The sequence below is a fragment of the Micromys minutus genome (assembly GCF_963924665.1).
Source record: "Micromys minutus genome assembly, chromosome: 2".
NCBI lineage: Eukaryota > Metazoa > Chordata > Mammalia > Rodentia > Muridae > Micromys > Micromys minutus.
The window spans coordinates 63,558,004-63,580,340 of NC_137971.1; the positions used below are offsets into that span (position 1 = coordinate 63,558,004).

A 22,337-nucleotide genomic window follows, 5' to 3' on the forward strand; every position below is an offset into this window, starting at 1 on the left:
ACTTAATTTATTTGCTCTATCTACCTATTATCTATCTACCATTCATCTGTCTGTCTGTCTGTCTACCTACCTATCTACCTATCTATCTATGTGGTGACAGAAGTGGCATCCCCCTTGTCCTGATTATAGTCGGATGCCTTTTTTGCCTTCCAACATCTATCAAATTATTATCTATATGTGTTTCTTTCCCCCAGGAGTGAATTGACTGAGTCTATTGATTTGTGTGTCTTCTGTCCCTTTTCTACATTTACAAGAGAAAAGCCCTCATCCCACAGGTAAATAGGCTATCTAAGAAAAGCAAAGGCTCTTATTATAGGTTCAATATTGTTCTGTAATCAAAGAACACAATAAAAAGAGAAACGAACGAATAAATTGTGAACCTGCCTGTAATCTCAAGAAACAAGTGGGCAAGTATCACCAAGGACTGGAAAGGACCACTGAGACTGCTGACTGCTAGGCCATAAGGACAGGAGTTAGAGATTATGGTGGCTTGAATGAGAATGGCCACTATAGGCTCACTTATGTACATGTTTGGTTCCCAGTTGATGGATTGTGTAAGAAGGATTAAGAGGTATGGCCTTCTTAGAGGAGGTGTGTCACATGGGAGTGGATTTTGAGATTTCAAAATTCCAGCTCTCTCTTTTCATCCTGCCTGCACTTCAGGATATAAGCTCTTTGCTATTCCTCCAATGCTGCGCCTGGGCCCTGCCACACTCACTGTCACGATGAATGCAGACTAACCCTCTGAGACTGAAACAAGCTTCCAGTTAAATGCTTTGTTTTGTAAGTTGTCTTGCTCATGGGGTCTCTTCACAATAGTAGTAGAAAAGTAACTAGAACAGAGATCTAAGCAAGACTGTTTAGAACCACTTCTAGCAGAGTACTAATGATGGATAAGGATTATCATTTAAATCAGATTCAAATAGAATGGCATTTGGAAGAGAGAATTTGATGGGCACCCCTCCCTAATAAGACCTGAGATCAAGAAGGTGTAACCCAGAAGGAAGGGGGAGCCTTCCTCTTTTCACTTCATAGGACCTTGACAAAGCCTTGCCAGTCCCAGTGAAGGATAAATCCTGAAGGCTCTGGAGTCTTGTGCTATCCCTTTGGGGTCTAAGTCGCTATTCTCACCATTTGAGAATTCAAGTTATGTCCTGACACTGTAGGTTTACCTGGCTTCCACTGCATGATAAAGGTTATAAATTAGTCATGTGATTGAGGAAGCCCTGAAAGGACCGCCTAGCCCTTCTTCATGCTGGTTGGCTGCAGCCATAACAACCGTTTCTGCTAGGCCAAAGTTCAGTTTCTGCAAGTCTTTATGGCCTTGCTCACAGTTCAATGTTCAGAAGCATAAAACTTCCCAGAAAGACACAGGTTTTACATTCATAACCAAGTGCTAGACTTCCTTTCTAAACACTGGATCCCAAATGATAAGGCACCCACATATTCTAAGATTATTGTTTTATCCGGTGGATTCTTCTTCCTTAGAAAATGCCAACCGCACAGAAAACGTTGATGTTCCTGTCTGGCTTTCTCACCAGCCTGGGCTCAGCTGTTGTCATCTGCTCCATTCTGGGGACACAGGCATGGATTACCAGCAGAATTTTCTTCACAGACACTATCTCCAATGGGACCATTGTTGCCACCTATGGGCTTTTCCGTGGCATAAGTACTCAAGATTTGAATGAAGGCCTTAAAGAACTGGACAAAAACTTTGAAGGTAAATAACCACCCAGTTTGAATGGGAATAGCTGGAATGGGTAAGATATAATATTCTATATTTGGGCTGAAGAGCCATTCAAAATTAATCTCTTCTAAGCCCCAATTAGAGTATCATTGGATTAACTCATATTTTTAAAGGTGTTTATCATGTTTTTGGACTCATGGCTTCAATTATCTTATTATCTTTGGAGTCTAAACCATTCTATCAGTAGCTGGGCTTGAATGGTAGCTATCTGGTTTATTGACAAGTGAATAATTAAGTTAAAGTTTGTGGCAGCCTTATGGTGTTTAATGGCCAGCAGGAGAAGCATTTGAAGTGACATTGGCCATGAGTTTTGGCTTGGGGCATCCAGCTCCTTCCAGAAGTTCGTAAGTAACCACGCAGAGAAAATATAAAGGAGAAAACACCAACGTCTAGTAATTTTCTCAACTTCTTGAATTTACTCGTTTGCATTCAAAGTATCTCATTGTTGGAAATGGTATTTAATTCCTATGAATCTTATCACTTATAGGATCTCCTGTTTGTTACTCATTTCTGATATAATAATGTCTTGCTCTTAATAGATAGAAATTAAACTATTGAGGATAAGTGGATGCGGCTGTTTGAGTTTTGGACTCTGAGATCTAGCATTACAGTTCTTGACAGGTAATAGCCACAATTACTCATTACACAGCATATAAGTGAGCTTACTACTGCACAGTGCAGGGTCTGCACAGCCTAACTATGAACCACCTACTATCTTATGCCTGTGTAATGTTTGGTGCCAACTCCAGAATGGAGTTTAGTCAGTTTATAATTCTGTTAATAAAATGGTTTCTATAAATCCAGGGCAGTATGTCTCTAAGCTCTCACTGTGTCCTTGAGTGGCAGGAAAAGCACATCTTCCCTGAGGTTTTAGTTGCTTCCCCCTCCCCTGGTGTGGTGGAAGCCATAGCCTTTCAGGAGGGTGAAGACCCCTGCTTTACAATGACCAGATTTCAAAGTCCGGTTCAACTCTCAGTAATGCCATTTTCAAAACCAAAAAGTACACTTGTGTGTGAATCCTCTGGCACATTTAAGCGCTTTAACTTTGGGACAGAAGTCTCCAGTGTTGTCTTGGGATCCGTTGATTCCATCTAGAGATTGATGACCTCAACGGAAGCCCTGAGTCTCTAGTCAAAGAGGCTCAGAGAAGGACAGAGAAGGCTAGGCCTACATGACTGGGAGTGATCATTCTGGTATCTGAAGAAGAGGGACTGCCACAGTCAGGGGAAGCAAAGTTTGGGATCAGTGCCAGCTAGGCCCTTCCCCTCAGTGTAGAACCAGGCAGAATGCTTGTGTTGCCTGTGCCTGACTCTCTGTCTTTACCTTTTATACTAAAAAACCACACTGTAATAACCACCCCCACCCACCTCCCCACCATTGTTCAACCTCCCATTGGTGCAGTGGGTCAACAGCCAATCCAATGGAGGAAGATGTTACACAATTGCTGGATGACATCTAAGGGCCACTCAGAGACTGTGGGATTTTTGCATGCCTGTGACTGACTGTGGAAAACACTGAACATGCAAACATTTCTCCCAGACAAGAAGTCATCCCTAGAACATGTAGGCAATGCTAAGGATCTCCTTCTGCTTACTCTATCAACAGAAACCAGTATTCACAGTAAGACACAATGCTTTCCTGCCAGTAAACCAGAGTTGCTGTGAAGATCATTAATCAAACATTGGTAGCAAAAATGAAACCTGTATAAAATTAACTATGATTGTCCCATTCAGCATTTAGAGATTGATGCTTCCCCTTGAGAAGTCAAGTGTGTTAGCTTTGTGGCTAAGGGCCAGGATACACTGAAACCTGGGTAGTAATTTATGTTATCAGGCCCTGCATGGAGGTCTGATATCTTGTGTCTATTTAGACTACAGGGTTTTCAGTGAGAGAGCAGACTTGGCAATAGCCTTTGATTTAAAGGGTCAAACCCATTTAGCCAACAAGAAGTTAACGAATGGAGATGATGCCCAGTCAGCCCCAGTCAGGAAACCACCGGGCTGACAATGAGCTCATACTGGATAAATTGATCCTGGTTTATCTACTCTCAAGATAAGTGACTCTAGTCATGAGTGGATGGTCTTTACCTCTTTTAATATGGCAGCTGTGTAGTTTTAGCTCAAAATACCTGCCATATGGTGAAGGTTTTAGACTTAGATACTGATATGATTTGCACACTACAGTTACTGTAGTGACATGCTTCCCATCTAGGGCAAGAAGAAGCTCCTACTCCACTGAAGGGCACTGCCCTGTATCAATACAAGCCTACACCACAGCTGGAAGTAAGGTGGGGAACACGCTCTGCAGACCCCTATGAGGACCCATGCTCACACTCACAAGGGTTTGCCTCCCCGCTCCTCTAAGTTTGACTCTTGGGTGCCTTATAACAGAAAGAAGCATTCCTGAGAATGCTATCAGGGCCTACGGGGCATGACATGTACTATTTCCCCAGGCTGACAGGAATGGGACAATGTGTCATTTGAATGTGGGATCCCTCAGAATGTCATCTCTAGTAGTACTCAGCCTACACCCTGACCTGACCAAGTGTCTTTAGAGAATCATTTTGGCATTTCAATGAACGCTGTTCCTCTTCCTATGGCACCTGATCTCTTTGATCTTGGTTCCTTGATTAGTAGACATATAACATGTCAAACAGCCACATTACCATGGCACTGACTCTGGCCTGGAGATGCAGTCTTCTGGATGTTGCAGTGAATCTGTGCACTTGAGCTTCCATATTAACGAGAAGAATTTCAGATTCAGATCCCATTCCTCTTGTTTAAAAAACAAAATGAAACAAACAACAACAATAACATCAAAACCCGTATTAGATGCATTATTTTCCATGTAGCCATGACAAAACACCAGAGAGAAATTATTTCAAGGAGGGAAGGTTTCTTTTTTAGTTCATGCTTTCAGAGGAATTTCAGCTCATTGTGGTAGGGAAGGTGTGGCAGAGCCTTGAGTGAGATGTTTCCTCACACAGTATGGTCCAGATAACAGAGGGCACAGGTTTGAAGGTGAGTATAACCTTCAAAGGCTTGCCCCTAGTCGTCCATTTCTAGTAGCCAGTCTGTCTCCAGACATTTCCACAGCCCTTAACACAGTGTCTCAGGCTGCAGTCTGGGCCTTGAAAACTTGAGCTGGTGGAGAACGTTTTAGTCAATCTATAATGTCAGCTGTGATAGTTAACATTGATTGTCAACCTGATAGGGACTAGAGTTACCTAGGAGACAAGCCTCTGGGCGTGTCTGAGAGGACAGGGAGTTTCTATATTGGGTTAATGGAGGTGGGGAGATCCACCCTCACTGTGAGTGGTAACATCTCGGGGCTGAGGTCGTAGGCTGCACAACACGGAGAAGGTGAGCTGATCGCCCTTCTTCCATGCGCTGTTGTTGAGCACTGCTGTAGTCATGAAAAAGGTGATGAGTATACTAGGTATTTTAGAATAAACTGATTATCATTCTGACTCAGGGTTGATGGTCAGCAGCCTTCCCTTGGCCAGATACTAGGCTGACACAAGCTTTAAGCATTATTTTCAAGCCCCTTGGTGGCAGGCTGCTTGGAGTTTATTCATTGGAGACAGCTCAGGACACAAGTTTATACATGAACCAAGGCAGGCTGGAGGCAAGCATCAGGCTCAGTGGTCTCCGAGTGCTGCACAGAGGCCAACGACTATCACCAGTGGGTTGCCATCTGATCTGGCTTCTCTGCAGCCCCCACTCTCCACTGGTTTCTATTTCTTTTCTGTGACCTCAACATTGTACTGTTAAACAGAACAGAATAAAGGACAGAGATACACCACAGCAACAAATGACAAAGTAAAAGATCAAACGGAGCTGTTGTCTTAAGAATGTGTGAAAACCCTCTACCTCCCTACTCTGACTTCACCTCTTGGATCAGGATGTGCTTCCTGGAGAAGGACTACTTACACTTTTCCCTTCTCAGAGATGTGACCACATTGGAAGGAGGAGTTGGTGGGAATGGAGACAACCAAACCAGGGGGCTTAACCACTATTCTCCCAAGACAATCTTTGCAATTGTCCAAGAGGCTGAGATGTTAGCTGTAACTTCCTGGGAGGGCCCAGGCCATGCTCTAAGATCTGCCAGTGTTGTGATGTCCACTAATGGGAGCATTGTACTGGGTCAGGTCTCTGGTGGCCAGGTGTCTGAGGTGGGAGTAGAATCTGTTTTAGTTACTTGTATCAAAGGCAGCTGAAGGAAGGAAGTCACATTGCATCTGCAAGCAGGAAAGGGAGGGAGAGAGATAGAGAGAGATGAAGATAGACAGAGAGATGGAGAGGGAGAGAGAGAGTGAGAGAGAGAGAGAGAGAGAGAGAGACAGAGACAGAGAGACAGAGAGACAGAGAGACAGAGAGACAGAGAGACAGAAACAAATAGAAAGAGGTGAATGCTGGTCCAGGACCTCATCTCATGGAATGATGCTCTCTATACTGAAAGTGGATCCTCCCACCTCAACCCAATCTAGAAACTCCCTAACAGCCATGCAAGGTTTATTACCCTGGTGATTCTATATCATGTAAGTTGACAGCATCATCTGTCATACTCAATGTCTATGAACTTAGGGAAAACAAGACCTGGAAGTGGAGGGCAGTTGGAAGGCAGGATTTGGATGGCTAAATATTACCCAGAGGGGAGCTGGGTGTCTGGATGCCCAGCTGAAGCTCTGCTGGCTGACTGCTCAGCTCTGTGCCTTTCTGGGGCCACCAGAATCAGGGCAATTAGCTCCATTTGTGAGGGGTTTCCTGATGTAAAAGCTTGTCCCATGAAAGAAAGAGAACAGCATGTATCTGCTAATTTTATGGGTAGGGAGCAGCTGTCAGATGCTGCAAGGGTTATTGTTATTGCTTCCAAGCTAACGCTCATCAAACCTTCCGCTCTCATTGTCTGAGTTCTGAGGCAGGAGCTGAAAAGACATAGCTGTCATATCTAGGTGGCAGGGAATTCAGAAATAATTTTTATAGCACAGCAGTTAAAATTAAGCTGAATCACCCCCCAAGTATGTCGAAAACTATGAGTCAGCAGCCCCAAAATTAACTCTCTTTGGAAAATTATGTCTGCTAAATCTTATTGAAAGTCAAGGCAGAGCTGAAACTGGCTGTCATTCTCTTTTTCTTTTTGTGTATGTGAGTGTCACGTGTGTGCATGTGTGTGTGTTTGCACATGTATGTGAAAGTGCTTGTGCATGAGTGTGCACATATACATGGGGGCCAGAGGTCAATATCGTCTGTTCCCTAATTTTGTCTCATCATTCTTTTCTTAATTTATGTGTGTGTATGTGTGCTTGTACAAGTTTATGTGCACCACATGAATGCAGAAGCACAAGGACACCAGGAAAAGGTATTGGCTCCCCTGAAATGGGAGCGTCCATATAGGTTCAATAAGCTAAAGTTGAGTCCTCTACAATAGTTAGCGTTCTTAACTGTTGGGTCATCTCTCTAACCCCATCTATCTTGCTTTGTGATACAAGCTCTCTAATGGAACCTGGGCTCACTGGTTCTTCCAGGCTGACTGGCTAGCAAGCTCCAGGCATGCTCTTGTCCATGTTCCCCAGAGCTGGGATTACAGGCTTCTTTTTAAACCATGGGTTCTGGGGGGATTGAACTCAGGCCCTTATGCCTTCAGGGCAAGTGATTCATACACTGGGCCCTTCATGGCCACTTTTTAATGGAACATTCCACTTGCAAATGAACATCCACTTACACCTGTAAGTCAGTAAGGAGGCAGAGAGACTCAAGGGAAATCCAGGTGTTTGGGACAGAGCATGTTCCTCACACTCAAGTGTCTGTTTTTGACTTAAATATTTAAATTATTTCCTTGATTACAGAACCCTGCCAAGGAGAGAGAGAGAGAGAGAGAGAGAGAGAGAGAGAGAGAGAGAGAGAGAGAGAGAGTTCTTTTGTTTCCAGCCAATTTTCCTTGATATTAAAGGAAGTTTCCTTCTACCCCGGCTGCAGGGAAACAGAAAGTAGATCTACCTTGAGGTGATGAAAGGCTGACACAGCCACAGCATGGACCTCTGGCTGGGCGTGTCTCCCTAGCTCTGTTACCCCCCCCCCCTTCTGCTATCATCTGCCTCTGGTTTCAAAATCAGCATATGCTGAGTTAGTACAAGCAAAACCTCCCAAACATGGCATTTCCACAGAGCATGAAGAAATGGACAAGAGACTCCAGTTGGTTAAGTCGGGGACAAGTGAAACCCCAGCCCAGATCTTTGAGAACCTCATTTAGGGTACAGGGCAGACGATGTAGGCTTAGATCAATTCACCCAAGGGGTCACGGACAGAAGTCACTGAAGAGTTCAGTCACCATAATGACAAGGAGGCGTTGCCTATGGAAGCTGAGCTTTGCCCTGTGCAGTGCATCTGAGGAATGAAATGTTCCGAACTTGGGGTGGCAGGTCATGGTCCACTTGCTGCTGAACTTGTTCCTCTTTTCTTGGGGTTTGAAAGGGATGCATGTCTGCATTTGTCACATGCTGTACCTATGCTCCTGTGTCCTGCCCCTCTTTCCTGCACATCTCGTCACCCGTTGAGCCAGGGCGCTGTGTTTCTGCTGCCTCAGGCCTCTCCCTTGAAGGACGATCCTGCTCCGGGATCAGCCCTACAGCTCAGGATGCTCAGTTCTCTCTCTTCATGGGGCACTTCTGCTACCACCCAATATCTTGGCCACGCCCCTTTCATGCCTACTTTGTCTAGTAAGAGGACATTGCAGATTTAGAAAAATAAACATGAGGACTTAAAACTGAAGTGTTTTGTCCACTTATTTTTAGCCCTAGTCTTACCAATTTCTGACTCTTCCAGTCTTTCTGCCTTCTCTTCTCCAGTGAGGAAAACCCTGGCTTAAAAACAACCATTTTTATTTATTTTTTATTGTATGTGTGTGTATGTGTGTGTGTGTGTTACTTTCTTTGTGCATTCAAGTTCTAGGGATTGAACTTGAGCTAATGCCCTTAGCCGCAAACAGCTTTACTCAATGTGCCACATACATGGCTGGCTCCATGCCTGGTTTTTTTTTTTTTTTTTTTTTTGTTTTTTGTTTTTTAATGGTACCCTTAGATTCATTTGTTTCATTTTTCTGATGTTTATAAAAATGATTTTAATAATGATATGATTACTGGAGACATTTTAAGATTAAAAATATTATAATATATATTTTTTTTAAAAGATGAGAGCTAGAGACATAGCTCAGCGGTTAAGAGCACTGACTGCTCTTCCAGGGGTCCTGAGTTCAGTTCCCAGCATCCACATAGTGGCTCACAACCATCTGGAATGAGATCTGATGCCCTCTTCTGGTGTGTCTGAGGACAGCTTCAGTGTACTCAAATATATAAAATAAATTAATCTTTTTACAAAAAAAGAGTTTTAACCTCAACTGGAATGAGTACACACATGTTCTTACTTACGGTAGATGTGAGATCCTGGGATCCTGTGTAGGATCATTCAGAATCACAGTTCAAAGGCAGGCAGGGGATGGAACTGCCTCAGTGAAGATAATGCCTTTAAAAATATATATTGATTTCATCTTATATTTTGCCTGCAAGCATGTATGTGTACCATGCGCCCATGGGAGCCAGAAGAAGGTGTCGACTCCTCTGGAAATGGAGTCACTTAGACTCATGTTAACTGCAAGAGCATTCAGTGTTCTTAGCTGCTGAGCCATCTCTCCAACACCCCAGCCCCATTCCTGTCACAGGCCTCTCAGTCACAAAGGGACTCTTGTTTTTCTTGAATGATCAGAAGGCAGTCACGGGTGCTCAGCGTGTAGTTCTACAGTGAGCATCAGAGCAGGGGTGAAGTCCTGGGCCCTCAGAGCAGGGCTTGAGGCATGGAGAAGAGGAGGCGAGGATGTCTCGCAAAGAGAGGGTGCTGGTGACACATGGTAGGACATAATTCACAGATGTGTCAACATTTCTACTGTCCCTCGGGAGCTCCCAGCACATACAGCCCTGGAAATTAAGGATCCAGGTTCACCTGGCTAGTTCCTGTTCTTTAAGGCTGTGTTGAACTAAGATTGTGAATGTCTTCATGTAAAAACAGGAAGAGGAAGAAAGCCTTTGGTTAGTTCTTACCCATCTGTGGCTATTATGGCTTGCAGCTTCCAGTGACTTTTTCCCTTTCTTTGTTTCTTTGTTTCTTTGTTTCTTTGTTCCTCTCTCTCTCTCTCTCTCTCTCTCTCTCTCATTCTTTCTTTTTATTTTTTTGCTGCTAATGCTGTTATAGTCAGCACCACAATCTATTTCTCCAATTGCCTTTTCCAGGCAGGGGACTTCATAGGCTATCTCTGAACACACACACACACACACACACACACACACACACACACACACACACACTGACAACATTGGAAAGCCTTGTTGTATGTAGAAAGAGCACAACTTCCTGTGTGTGAGTAGAGCAGGAGGTGAAGGAGCTAGGTGCACTAGAAAATGGCTGTTAGAGCCCAGAGACTCGGAGGATCTGATGGCTCACACCACAGGGCACTGCCACTGTGTTTTCCACGAGTTCACATCCACTGTGGAGCTTCTATGCATTAAGATATGCAAATGCTCTTTTGTAAAGTGCTTTCAGCTTGGAAGAAAGTCTGAGGGCTAACCAGAGGGTTGTATTCCCAGCTGCCTCCAGTGTTGGAGCCTGGGGAGGTAGAGTTTGGACCCAGGGAAGGCACCCAGATGCAGGCAATGCATATATGCAGGTACACACGCATGTGTGTATGTGTGCACGTGGAGGTAAAAGGTCAACCCCAGATGTCATTCTTCAGGTGCTGCCCATCTTGGTTATTGAGACAGGGTTTCTAGTTGAACTTGGAGCTCAGCAATTCAACTTGACTGGCTGTTCAGTGAACCCCAGGATCTACCTGTCTCTGCCGTTTCTCCAACACGGAGATTCTTGCCACCCCACCTGCCTTTTTCAAGTGGCTTCTGGGGGTTGAGGGCAGATTCAGGACTTCCACATCAAACACATCACGGACTGAGCCCGTGCGGTCTTGCAGGAAGAAAGACTTACTGCATGCTTCTATAGATCTGCTGTGCTTGGATTTGTGTTCTGCACTGTGCACTCACCAAATGTTGCTTTAGTTTTAGGGATATTGAGCAATTCTTCCCAGAAGTCTCTTCATCTGATGGCCATCCTACTCCTGATCCTGAGTCTGGCGGCTTCCTTGCTGAGCTCAGTGTTCACCTTCTACAACAGCATCAGCAACCCTTACCAGACGTTTCTGGGACCGATGGGTGTCTATACCTGGAATGGACTCAGTGGTGAGTTTCCATAGAAGACTCATGCACATATGTACATACACATACATAAGCATACGCATACATGTATACTTGCAACATAGGTGTACACACATTTACATCGATGCATGCTCATAAACACACATGCACATACATTTGCTTATCATCCTGCCTTTATAAGGAGCAATGTGGACTCCAGAGTTGCCATGCCTAGCCACAGAGCCTGAAAAGGATGCCATCTGGGACCAACACTCCTCTTGTGAGCTAGAGTGCTGTGATAGTTGCTAGGTGGTTTTGTTATTTTGTGTGTGTGGGGGGGGTGATGGTGTCCAGATGGGGAGTGGATCTTGTTGTGACTTAGGCAAAAGATTCTCCATGGGTTTTGCCCATGTCCTTCAGCTCCTACATTTTCTCAGTGGGACTGACACTTGGAGATTAAGAGATTTGGATACAAATCCAGATATAGGTCCCCAGTGTCAAGGGCCCTCCATCCGCCACCAGACCTTGCCCACTGCCAGGATAAACAGTGAAATGATCTTAGTTTCACTCATGGGACTTGGAGCCAGTGGAAGCAGCAGCCTCAGGCATGGCTGAATTTGGAGGTCATGTTGTAAATAGGCTGCTTCCCTTCATCCCTGCATCCAGTGGTTTCCCAGTGTGTGTTCTGTGTCTACATAGTTGATTCAATCCTCTTAGTGGTCATATATCTGTCCACATCCTGGACTCCTGCAGCAGCAGCTTTGGAGGAAAGGCATGCTATTCTCCAGGAGTCAAGAGAGTGTCCTGGGCCTGATTCTCATGGACCCACCCACTGACAGGACCAGATCAATCGCTGAAGCCAAGATAGATAAATTGACCCATTAAGCAGGCTAAGGAGACTTGCCCATGCTGGGGCTGGGCCTGGGGTCAGCTATTCTCAAGCTTTAGGGGTACATAGGGAGGTTCACATAGATGGGGAGATGACAGAGGGCCAGGTTGGTCTGGTACTTCCCTGTCTGCTGCCCATGTCCAGCTGGTCCCCGAGGCTGAAGCCTCATCACTCTTCCTCTGCTGACTATACAGGTGTCAGAGGCCTATGTCTGGGGGAGGGGGAACAGGAAAAGAAATCTTGACAGTCTCCCTTTAGTCCTGCCTATGTCTAACCACAAAGGGTTATGCTGTGGGGAGAAAATTCCCCACACTTGCCTTCTGCCTCACGGGTATATTCTAACACAGGGGAAGAGGCTATTGGGTGGACAGGAAAACCACCTGTAATGGGTGTGTAAGAGGAAGTTGTGCATTCTGACTTGGATCTGGTACAGGCCTTTGGGCGGCCACAGGCATTGGGAGTAGCTTGTCCTGATGCCCGAGAAGCTGGAATCTGTGCTCACATGTCCTCAGAAAGCTTTGATTTCCTCCCCTTATCTGGAAGGTTAAAGAATTTGGTGAAAACTTGGTTTGCTAGAGGCTGATCCTGCAAAAAGGTCACTGTGCAGCATTGACAAAGTAGCTTCCTGGACTTTGGGCCACACTGACAGGAGGGCTGAATCCACGACAGCTTTAAGGCTCTGGGGCCAGTGAGAATGTCCCCTGAGGCACCAGGCTTGCTGTTCTCCTGGGCTGGCAGGTTGTGGGATGGCCCTGGAGTGGAATAGGAAATAGATTACCTGGTTCGTTTCTGGTGGAGAGAAATAGCAATAACACTGCCTGAGGCATGTGCCCTTGACATCTAGCACACACTGGCCCAATGAGGCTGGAATTGTCCTCAGGGGATTTTAAGGCAGTTAGAGAGGAGGTTGTATCCAGACAGATCTACACAAACTGTCTCCTCTGACATATTGTTCTATAGCTGGAGAACACAAGAAGTAATGAGTACGGTGGCCCAGCAGAGAAGGACCATTGGCCAGAAGCCCATTTCCCTAAGCCTTTAAGAATTGCTCCTCTCCCCCAACCTCTTTTTATCTACAACTCCAGAGAAACTGTGCAGCTAGCCAGGCCTAGAGATGCAGGCCTATACTCCCAAGTATTAGAAGCTTGAAACAGGAAGATTTCCCAAGTTCAAGATTGCTTAGCTGCAGGGGGAGTTCAAAACCCTTTTTTTTTCAATATAAATAATGAAGAGGTTTTTTATTTACTTTCCAGTACTGCAGGAAGGAGGGAGGGAGGCAGGGTCTGGGGAGGGTCTGGGGGAGGAAGCAGGGGAGGGAGAGAGGATAGAAGAAAGGAAGAAAGGGAGGGAAAGAGAAAGGGAGGAAGAGAAGAAGGGAAGGAGGGAGGATGAAAGAAAGGAAGAATATTCAGTTAAGCAGAAGCAATATGATGCCCATGGCTCCAGACATCTGCCTTTAAAGTGCCCAGATTGGCAAGGTGTCTGTGTACCAGCCCTTCCCTGTGCAAATCAAAGCCCCAGACAACCCACTTTGGGATAAAGGCATTGACCTTGTGTATGTTTCATCCCTTTATGATTAATTAAGCTTTTATAAGAAACTTCACAAGAGGAAAATGAAGGATAATGAAGGTGTGAGAGGAGGTGTCAGAGGAAGGAGACTTTTGTTCATGCAAATAATTAAGAAATACAGCCAGTATTTTGTGGGTGAGGTGTGTCATCAAGGGCAGTTCAAACGTTCTCTTCAGGCAACCCCGACCCCTAATTAGCTTCCCTCAGAGAACCATTTGGAGCACTTGTCATTGGGTTGGGGCACTGTTTGATGCCTGAGACTTCACTGAACTGTGCACATTCTGGTATGTCAGCATATTAAGGATCTGAGAAGGATTTCATCTTGGGGATCCCCCTGATGTATCAGACTCCACCTGGGCATGAGCAATCATTCTCACCCTCACGTCCCCTGGAAAAAAAACCCCTTTTTTTCTAGCATTACTGATATATGAATTACTTGCCATATACATTACTCACTTAAAGCACACGCTTAGCTGGGTTTTGGCATCTTCTTAGACCATCATTTTAGAAATACTTTCACCAACTTAGAGAGAGAGATCTTATGTCTCCTGGTTACAATCTGCTTCTCACCTTGCCTAAGCAACTATAAATCTGCTTTGCTGTGGATACTGCCCGGTTCAAGGCCACGCTTGGCTGAGGCGTGCAGAGTGAACACCTGCAGCAGCCGTCTAGAGCATCCCAGAGTCCAGCTCCAGCACTGGAGAGCATGTGCTTCTCATGCTCTTGGCAGGACTCACTCCTCACAGCTGGCGGTACGCCCGACCCACTGTCTTCACCCGCTCTTACGGAGGTGGCATTTTTCACCTGTAATGCTGGTGCTTGTCCAAGTCTTGTTTGTCCATCCACATTTCCTTGTACATTCACAATGTCCACTCCCCGTGTCCTATCCACTCACTCACATCTGCTATATATGTGACCTTAGGGCACACACTGCGTGGTAGACCAGTTGCCCAATGATAGGCTCGGAGAGAATCTGAGTCTATAGGTCAGATACTGCCTGGAATATAGAACCTCATGTAGCTCCTCAATGGATGCCTTTGGATTATGTATCCCATAAAGAAAATAAGTGATATTAAAATGCATTGGTGTGGGGGTAGGGGCAAAAATGCAGCTGGAGAGATGACTCAGCAGTTAAGAGTGACTGCTGTTCAGTCATAAGGACCTGAGTTTGAACCTCCCATTGGTGGTTCACAAACACCTGTAATGCCTCTTCCAAGGGATCCAATGCCCTATTCTGGCCCTTGAGTGTGGGTACCTACACGTATGTATGCAAACATTGATACAGACACATGCTCATATACATATGAATAAATAACTTTAAAACATAAATCACAATGATAGGTAGACAGCTTAATGAGTAAAGTCATTGTTACAGAGAAAAAAGAATAAGATAAAAAAGAAGAAAAAGATGGGAGCGACAGAGGAAGACAACTAATGCTTTCCTTTGGCCTTCATATATGTGCACATACATGTATATACATTTAGACACATACCTCAGAAATGCACACACATGCACACACACATGCATAGACACAAAATGTTAATGTTTCATTATGTCATTTATGAAGCTCAATCTTGCTTGCAGCATCTTTTGCGTTTCTGGCCATGGTTCTGTTCGTGGGGAATGCCGAGTCCAACCATCTCTCAGAAAAGCTGTCCCAGAAGCTCTATCCGCAGGCCGTTATTGGGAGAACAACCCACACTTATGGATACTCGTTTTGGCTCATCCTGCTTGTCATCCTTTTGAATATTGTCACCGTAGTCATCATCCTTTTCTATCAGAAGGCCCGATACCAACAGAAGCAGGAGCAGAGGAAGCCAGTGGAGTACGCTCCGAGGGATGGCATTCTATTCTGAGGCCTGTCTCATAGCACATTTTCCCTGTCTCTGGACACTGTGTGGCAGAGCAACTGTCAGGTGTCATAGCTTCTGGAACCATGACACTGTACACTTCCTATAGATGGTGCTTGTACCTTTCTCCATGGGCATCCCCCTGAAGAGCGTTTTCTCCTAAGATCAGGGAAATGAGTAGGAAAGACTGAAAAAGGGGGTGGTCTGCAGCCCCTTCTCATTTGACCTTGCTATCCACATTAATAAAGGTCTGTAGGATTTTTTTTTGTTTTGTTTTTGCCTTTCCTGTGACTAGATTAACAGACTGTAACCCCATATGACCTTGTCCTCTGGATTGATCAGGTATTTCTGCTCTATGATAAGTATAAAGAGTTTTAGGCACTCTGAATTTGTTTTTCCAGTCAGAAGTTAGATACAGATGGGTAAAGATGAGACGACCCCTTGTTCTGGTCCCTTGGTGGCTGTCGTGACTACAAGGCTTAGTTCCTTTAATGAGGGCTGAACATTTATAGAACTTGGGACTTGGGAAGCCTTGCATGAACAGGTTAGAGGTAAACTATGGTCTCTCCCAGTAAATAGGAAGTCAGCAAGATAGCAAAGGCAACCAAAATTTATTCTACATATTTTTTTCCAGTACAGCATTTCCTTTAGAAAATCGAATCGAAAACCCTTCAGCCTTGACTAGTCTATAGGCTGTCACAGTGAAAACTGACAGGCCTGAAAAGTGATCCTCTTTCATATGTTGATGAGGTCTTAAAACAGTAGTTCTGTGACAGGTAGTTGATCTTATGAAGCTCAAAGATAAGTGGCCTTCAACACTTAGAGATGTGATGGGGCTCCAGCAATACTGGCAGCAGTGTGCTGGGTCCTTACCCTTGTGGTGTTTACCATCGGGCAGACAAGACAGGCATTTAATAAACTCTTACTTGACTCCAGGGAAAACTGTTGCTTAGGGTTGGGAGTCATCCCTCCATTGTAGAACACTGAAGTGCCTAACATGTGACAGGCCCTGGGTTCCATCCCCATCTCTTTAAAAATAAAGCAAACACGTGATGAGAAAATTGAGCTTGTGTTTTGAAAGGATGAATCTCTATCATGCTCTACCTCGAAGACCTACTAATTCAAGATTACTCTTAACTACTAAATTATTAAAAGTTCACTATACTGTTTGTTTGTGAGTCTATATATACATAGTCTGTGATGTGTGTGTCTGTGTGTCTCTGTGTGTATGGAAGTCAGACGACAAGCTTCAAGAGTGGATTTTCTCCTTCTACAGGGGATCGAACTCATGTCATCATGCTTGGTGGCAAGCACATTTACCCACTGGGCTACCTTGTAGGCCTGCTACTAAGTTATTCTGAAGTTTGGGTTTGGGAATCAATGGCTGAGTGGAAAAAAGTGATTGTCACCAAGCCTGATGACCCTTGTACTCTCCTCATCACCTACACAGCAGAAAGAGCTGACTCCTGCAAGTTGTCCTCTGACCTCCACGCATGCATTGAGGCATGTGCATGACCATAGACAAGTCATACTTTCTTATACAATATACAAAATAAATGCATGAATATAAAAACAAAAAAATTAAGATGGGAGCCAGAGAGAGATGGCTCAGTGGTTAAGAGTACTGACTGCTCTTCCAGAGGCTCTGAGTTCAATCCCCAGCAACCACATGGTGGCTCACAACCATCTGTAACAGGATCTGGTGCTCTCTTCTAGTGTGTCTGAAAACAGCTACAATGTATCATATACATAAAATAAATAAATACACTTAAAAAAATTAAAATGACTCAGTCTTGTTCATCTGAAAAAATTAGAATATATTTTAAAAATATGATTATAAACATAAAAAATTTAAACTCAATCTAAAAACATTCTTTGAAGGCCTAAGTTATCTATTGGATTCTTTTTTCTATAATGTGGCCACATAATAAAGAGGAAACAGATGTGGGTGTGGCACATTCCTGTGATCATACCTATCAGGAATCAGAAGACTGCCACAGCTGTAAAGTCATTCTGGAATGTTGGGAGTTCCAGGCCAGGTGGGGCTTCATAAAGAGACTGTCATGGTTTGAATGAGAAATGTTCCCCATAGACTCAGGTATTTGAATACTTGGTCTCCAGTTGGTGGCACTGTTTGGGAATGTTATGTTACTTGTAAGGGGTGGAGCCTTGCTAGAGGAAGTATGTCATTGGGGAGGGCTTTGAGAGTCTATAGGCTCATCTCACTTCCTGTTATCTCTCTCTGCTTCCTGCTCCTGGAGTCTGCCCTGCCAGCTGCCACCATGCCTCCTTGACACTGTAGACTCTCCTTCTGGGAGAAGGAGCCCAAATAGACTCTTCCTTTGTTAGTTGCCTTGATCATAGTATTTTATCTCAGCAACAGAAAAGCAATTAATACAAACGGTCTAGCCTCAAGCAAGCATACAAACAAAACCACTACTTTGTCTTGTGATGGGGTAGGTTACAAGGTTCATTCACATTTGCAAAAGAAAGAATATAAAACATTATGCTTACTAGGTATGTTGGTATATGACTTTGGGAAACTGAGGCAGAAAGATCAGGAATTCCAGGCAAGTCTGGGCTACTTAGCAAGACACTTGGGAATAAAAAGAAAAGCAAAGAAATGAAAAGAAAAAAATGTGGTCACTGACAATAAGAACATGACAAATAGGATAATAATTTGGAGAAATCAATAGTTTACACCATATCAAAAGGACTGGGCTCCTCTGATCAGCCACGGTTTACAAAGCACGGTGGGAGGTAGGATATAGGCTGAAAAGCTGCCAGCACCAGAATTTGGTTTTATTATATGCACAATCATAAGTTAGGTAGAGTTGGAAGTTGTGTTCTCTTGGACATAACATTGAGTGTGTGCGAGTGTGCTATGGGGGGTGGGAGAGAGTTCTAAATCACAGTCCTACATCCAGCCTCTGTGATCATTCCATTTTGGGCACCTTCTGAATGTCACAACAACATTACAGGTATACACTTCAGCCTCCTCTAGCCTTCTGAAACTTCTCAGTGACCTGAGCCCTAAGAAGAACAGGGTATGCCCCTCAAAGTTGCTTCCCACACCCAGCCAGTGCTCCCCCCACCCTCTTTCTCTTACGTGGGAACTGGCCCATGGACTTCTGCGTGGACTTGAAGTCAATTCACCATTGTCTAATGTCATATCTACAATCCAAATAAGCAACTGGTCCAGTCCGTAGAAAACAGGGCTGACATTCCCGCTGAGAGAGGAGTGGGTCTTAGCATCCGGTACGCTTCCGACCAGGGAACTGTTTGGGGTTCTGTTTGGTGAGATGCCCTCAGACAAGGTCATCATCCAGTATGTGGAAGCGGACCCCTCATGCAGCTGGAGAAATGTGTATAACCCAGGTGTCTCAACCCGTTGGCTGGCGGTCACGACTACACTGAGTAGCTTTGTTATCTCACGGCCAGCTGCAGGAAGTGGCAGAGTCCAAGCTGCTGCCTCTCCCTTAGCTCACGAGTAAGACACGACTGAGCAACAGGAGGGACGACCATAGATAACAGGCACCGGACAGAGAATCCTTGAGCCAGGCTTCTGGGAGTCCCTAAAGAGATGGGGGAGCAGCCATAGTGTAATGCCCCGGCCTGGTGAGAAGGGGTGCTCATGCCAAGGGCCTTGCTCCATTCCTGGAACTGCCAGTCTGTAGTTTGTGTGGAAGGAGAGGAAAGACACCAACACTGTTACCCTGGGATTCTGCAGGCTGCCTAGGTCCCTCAGCTTCATGGGGCGGGGTAGGCAATGCCCAGGAAACCTAAGCCTCGCAGCACTGAAAACAGCTCTCAGACCCTTCCATCCACATGTGACCTAGTGCTACAAGGAGCCATTGACGGAACAACCAGGCTCCTGGCCCCGGTGTCTGTCCCAGAGGAAGTGTGGCACTCCTGACGGGCTTTTACATGGAGACCAGGAGGCCATGCTCCATTGTACCGTTTGTACCTCTCATTCAGCTTCTTCCTGCAAAGATACCCATTTGCCTTAAGTGAGCTTTTAGGTGGACTGGGTTGCTCATCTGAACTGAAAGAGGGGGTTCTCTCCTACAGCACCTCCCACACAGAAACCTGTGAAGTGTTTAGTGAAGGGGAGGAAGCCTACTCTGTATTTTCTAGCCAGTCATTGTCACTTTTGAAAACTTCCCTTCTGCTTTTCCATTCATTCCTTCTAAGCGGAACAAGTAATTTCTGACTTTTGCCTTGGTCCCTAGTGGACTGGCCACCTCTCTGCTTCTCTTGAGACACAGCTGCTTTGACTAATGTGGGTCTCATGTAGATCACTGTGCTGTCCCTGGAGTCCCCTCTCTCAGTCAATGCCACACCCATGACTCTCACTGTTTTCCAGATGCTGTACACTGAAGGTCCTATGGAGCCCAGGCGGCAAAGATACACACAGCTTTCTTGTCAGCCCTGTTTTACAGCAGAGATGCTGTGATTCAAGATGGCTTACCTGGGTATGGGTCATTATCGGTGAGCAAGAGGCTGAGCAGAATTATGAGTCATGCTCCTAGGGAAGCTGACAGCAGGCCCGTGTGTGTATATACAGTGGCTGTAAAAGTCAGAACTCTATGTCCAGGACTGGACTTTAGACTCCACCCAGCCACCCCAGGCATTTTAGTTACTGGGTGTGCTAGGTTCTTACAAAGTTGAGATGGGTAGACATTCACCTTTTGATTAGAACCAGAACCAGTTTCAAGGGCATGAAAACTGCACGTTTTCTTCCCTGGTTTCCCAAAGAGGTCCTGAGTTTAAAACAGATGGCACTTTTCATGATGCCATCACAGTGGTACCTCAGTATTATTCTGCTGGTGGCCATTGGTACAGCGGAGAGAGCAAACGCTGAGTGTCAGAAACGCAAGTCCAATGGTTCCTCTGCTAGTGAGTGTTCACAGAGCAGCCACAGATATGGGATGCAGAGGCTGGAGTGAGGAAGGGGATGGTCAGCACTGCTCACAGAGCAGTGGGCAGGGAGTCCATATGACAGGTGACAGGCAGATGGAACAACTGGAGTTGTGGGACTTTCAAGGGCTTCCTAAACAGGTGCAAAGAGTGGTCCAGAGACAGGGGGCGTGCCTCTGCTGCCAGCGCTGTGACCTCAAACAAGGGCTGGCACCAGCCTTGGAAATGATCTGCTGTGTACAAAGGGGCAGGGGAAACCGAAGTTTGCCTGTATCTGCTTCTGAGAAATAAAATGAGTAAAGGAACAGAAAATTTGGGATGCTTAAAGGTGTTTTTACTCTTTCTAATTTTATTGAGTTTATTAAAAAACATTCACATGTAAAATGAAGAGATTGATTAGTTAATTAATGGAGAAAATTCACGTTGCAAAACAAACAAACAAATAAACAAACAAATAAATAAATAAATGGAGAAAAAAAATCACGGAAACATTAAATTGAACAGTGTTCAGTTCGCCGGTGTGCGGGTCATGAGGAACACTATAGAAAACGCCCCTAAAGGTTTTCATTTCTGTGAATGCTATTATTTTTACAAACTTTTATATCAGTTGTTACATGAAGATTTTACATGTGTGGAGACTTCTGCAGAAATACTCTTCTTAACATTCACCTAGTAAAATACACTGAGTGGGCGATGGTGATGATGGTGGTGACAAATGTTATGGTGGTAGTGGTGGCGATGAGCTAGAAAGGCTCCTCTGGAGAAGTTTCACAGCTGAACTCCAAGTCAGCGAATACATTCCCACCACCTCCAGTGTCACCACCACTGCCTCCCAGGACTCCTGCGCAAAGCTGGATATGGTGGTGTCTGCTTGTGTTCCCAGGCAAAGACGGCCGGACCCCCGTGATCACTGGACAACCAGTCAACTTGGCAAGCTCCAGTCCAGAGAGAAGACAGTGTTTCAGAACCCAAAGGGGGGGGGGCAGTGAGCTGGTTCACCCAGTAAAGGCACTTGCTGTCAAGCCTAATGACTTGGGTTCAAACCTGAAAACCTACATGCTAAGACAAAACCAACTCCAACGAGCTGTCCTCTGGCCTCCACCTTTCACCACAGCCCATATGCTGTGAGTGTGTGTGGGGGAAATGTTTAAAAAGTTAAAAAATAAAATAAAAAACACAGACATGTAAACTGAAAGGCACCTGAGGAGTAAATTCTAAGAGTGATCCTTGGTGTGCACACACATTCATGTACACATATGCTCTCAAGGGACTCTACATAATGCTCATATTAAGAATGCTTTACTTGTGAATGCTAGTGAATCTATCATATGTATGCTTTTAAAAACATATAATTCATAAAAAACAATTCATTCTATAATTTAAAACATTTAATGTCTAACTTTACAGAAGATGGCTGGGTTCTCACCTCTGCTTAGGGTCAAGAAAATTCAGTCTTGTGTCTAGACAGTTATATCAGAGCAAGGGGAATGGTTTTAACAGATTTCTAAAGCATTTGATGACATTTTAAAAAATTTATTTGGTGTGAATGTGGGGACCACATGTACACATAGAAGTTTGAATGTATGTGTGTATGTATGTAGCATATATGTGTGTATGTACATACATATGGAAGTGTGGGAGTCAGAAGACATCTTTCAGGAATCATGCGAGTCCCAGGATTTAAATTCGGGTTGTCAGACTTGGTGACAGGTGCCTTTACCTGCTGAGCTATCTCCTGGCCCCAAGTTCTCCTAGATGGCAGTGAGTTCCCTCCTTGGCCCTGGCAAAGTCGACCAGTAGAACGATACCGTAGAATGACCACAGCATCACCACACTGCTCTTGCTCCACTAGAATTTGCTCAGACAGTTCTCAGCCCTCTACCCCACCCACTCCCTGCAACAGTTACATCTTCTACCCTGGCAACATATTTGAGATATCCATGGCCTTGACCATGGGCCAGATGTATCAAACAAAATAATTGCTAAGTTATGTCTAAAATAACTACTATGCTCTGCCAGGAATCAATGTTTCAAGGTTACCTGACCCTCATCCAATTTCAATATATCATTGTGGGTTTTGCCTTTAAAAAATGCTGTGTCCCTGAACTTGGCATCAAGAGACATTTTAG

The 22,337-nt window shown here is 44.8% G+C and overlaps 1 protein-coding gene across 1 annotated transcript; it reads left to right on the top strand.

The window, feature by feature from the left end:
- Positions 1-1,491: 1,491 nt before the first annotated feature.
- On the top strand, positions 1,492-15,294 carry CLRN3 (clarin 3; the record flags this gene model as incomplete). Its single annotated transcript, XM_080911437.1, has 3 exons — positions 1,492-1,720; positions 10,845-11,024; positions 15,023-15,294. 3 exons carry the CDS (start codon positions 1,492-1,494, stop codon positions 15,292-15,294), a joined length of 681 nt encoding a protein of 226 aa, XP_080767563.1.
- Between the last annotated feature and the right edge of the window lie 7,043 nt (positions 15,295-22,337).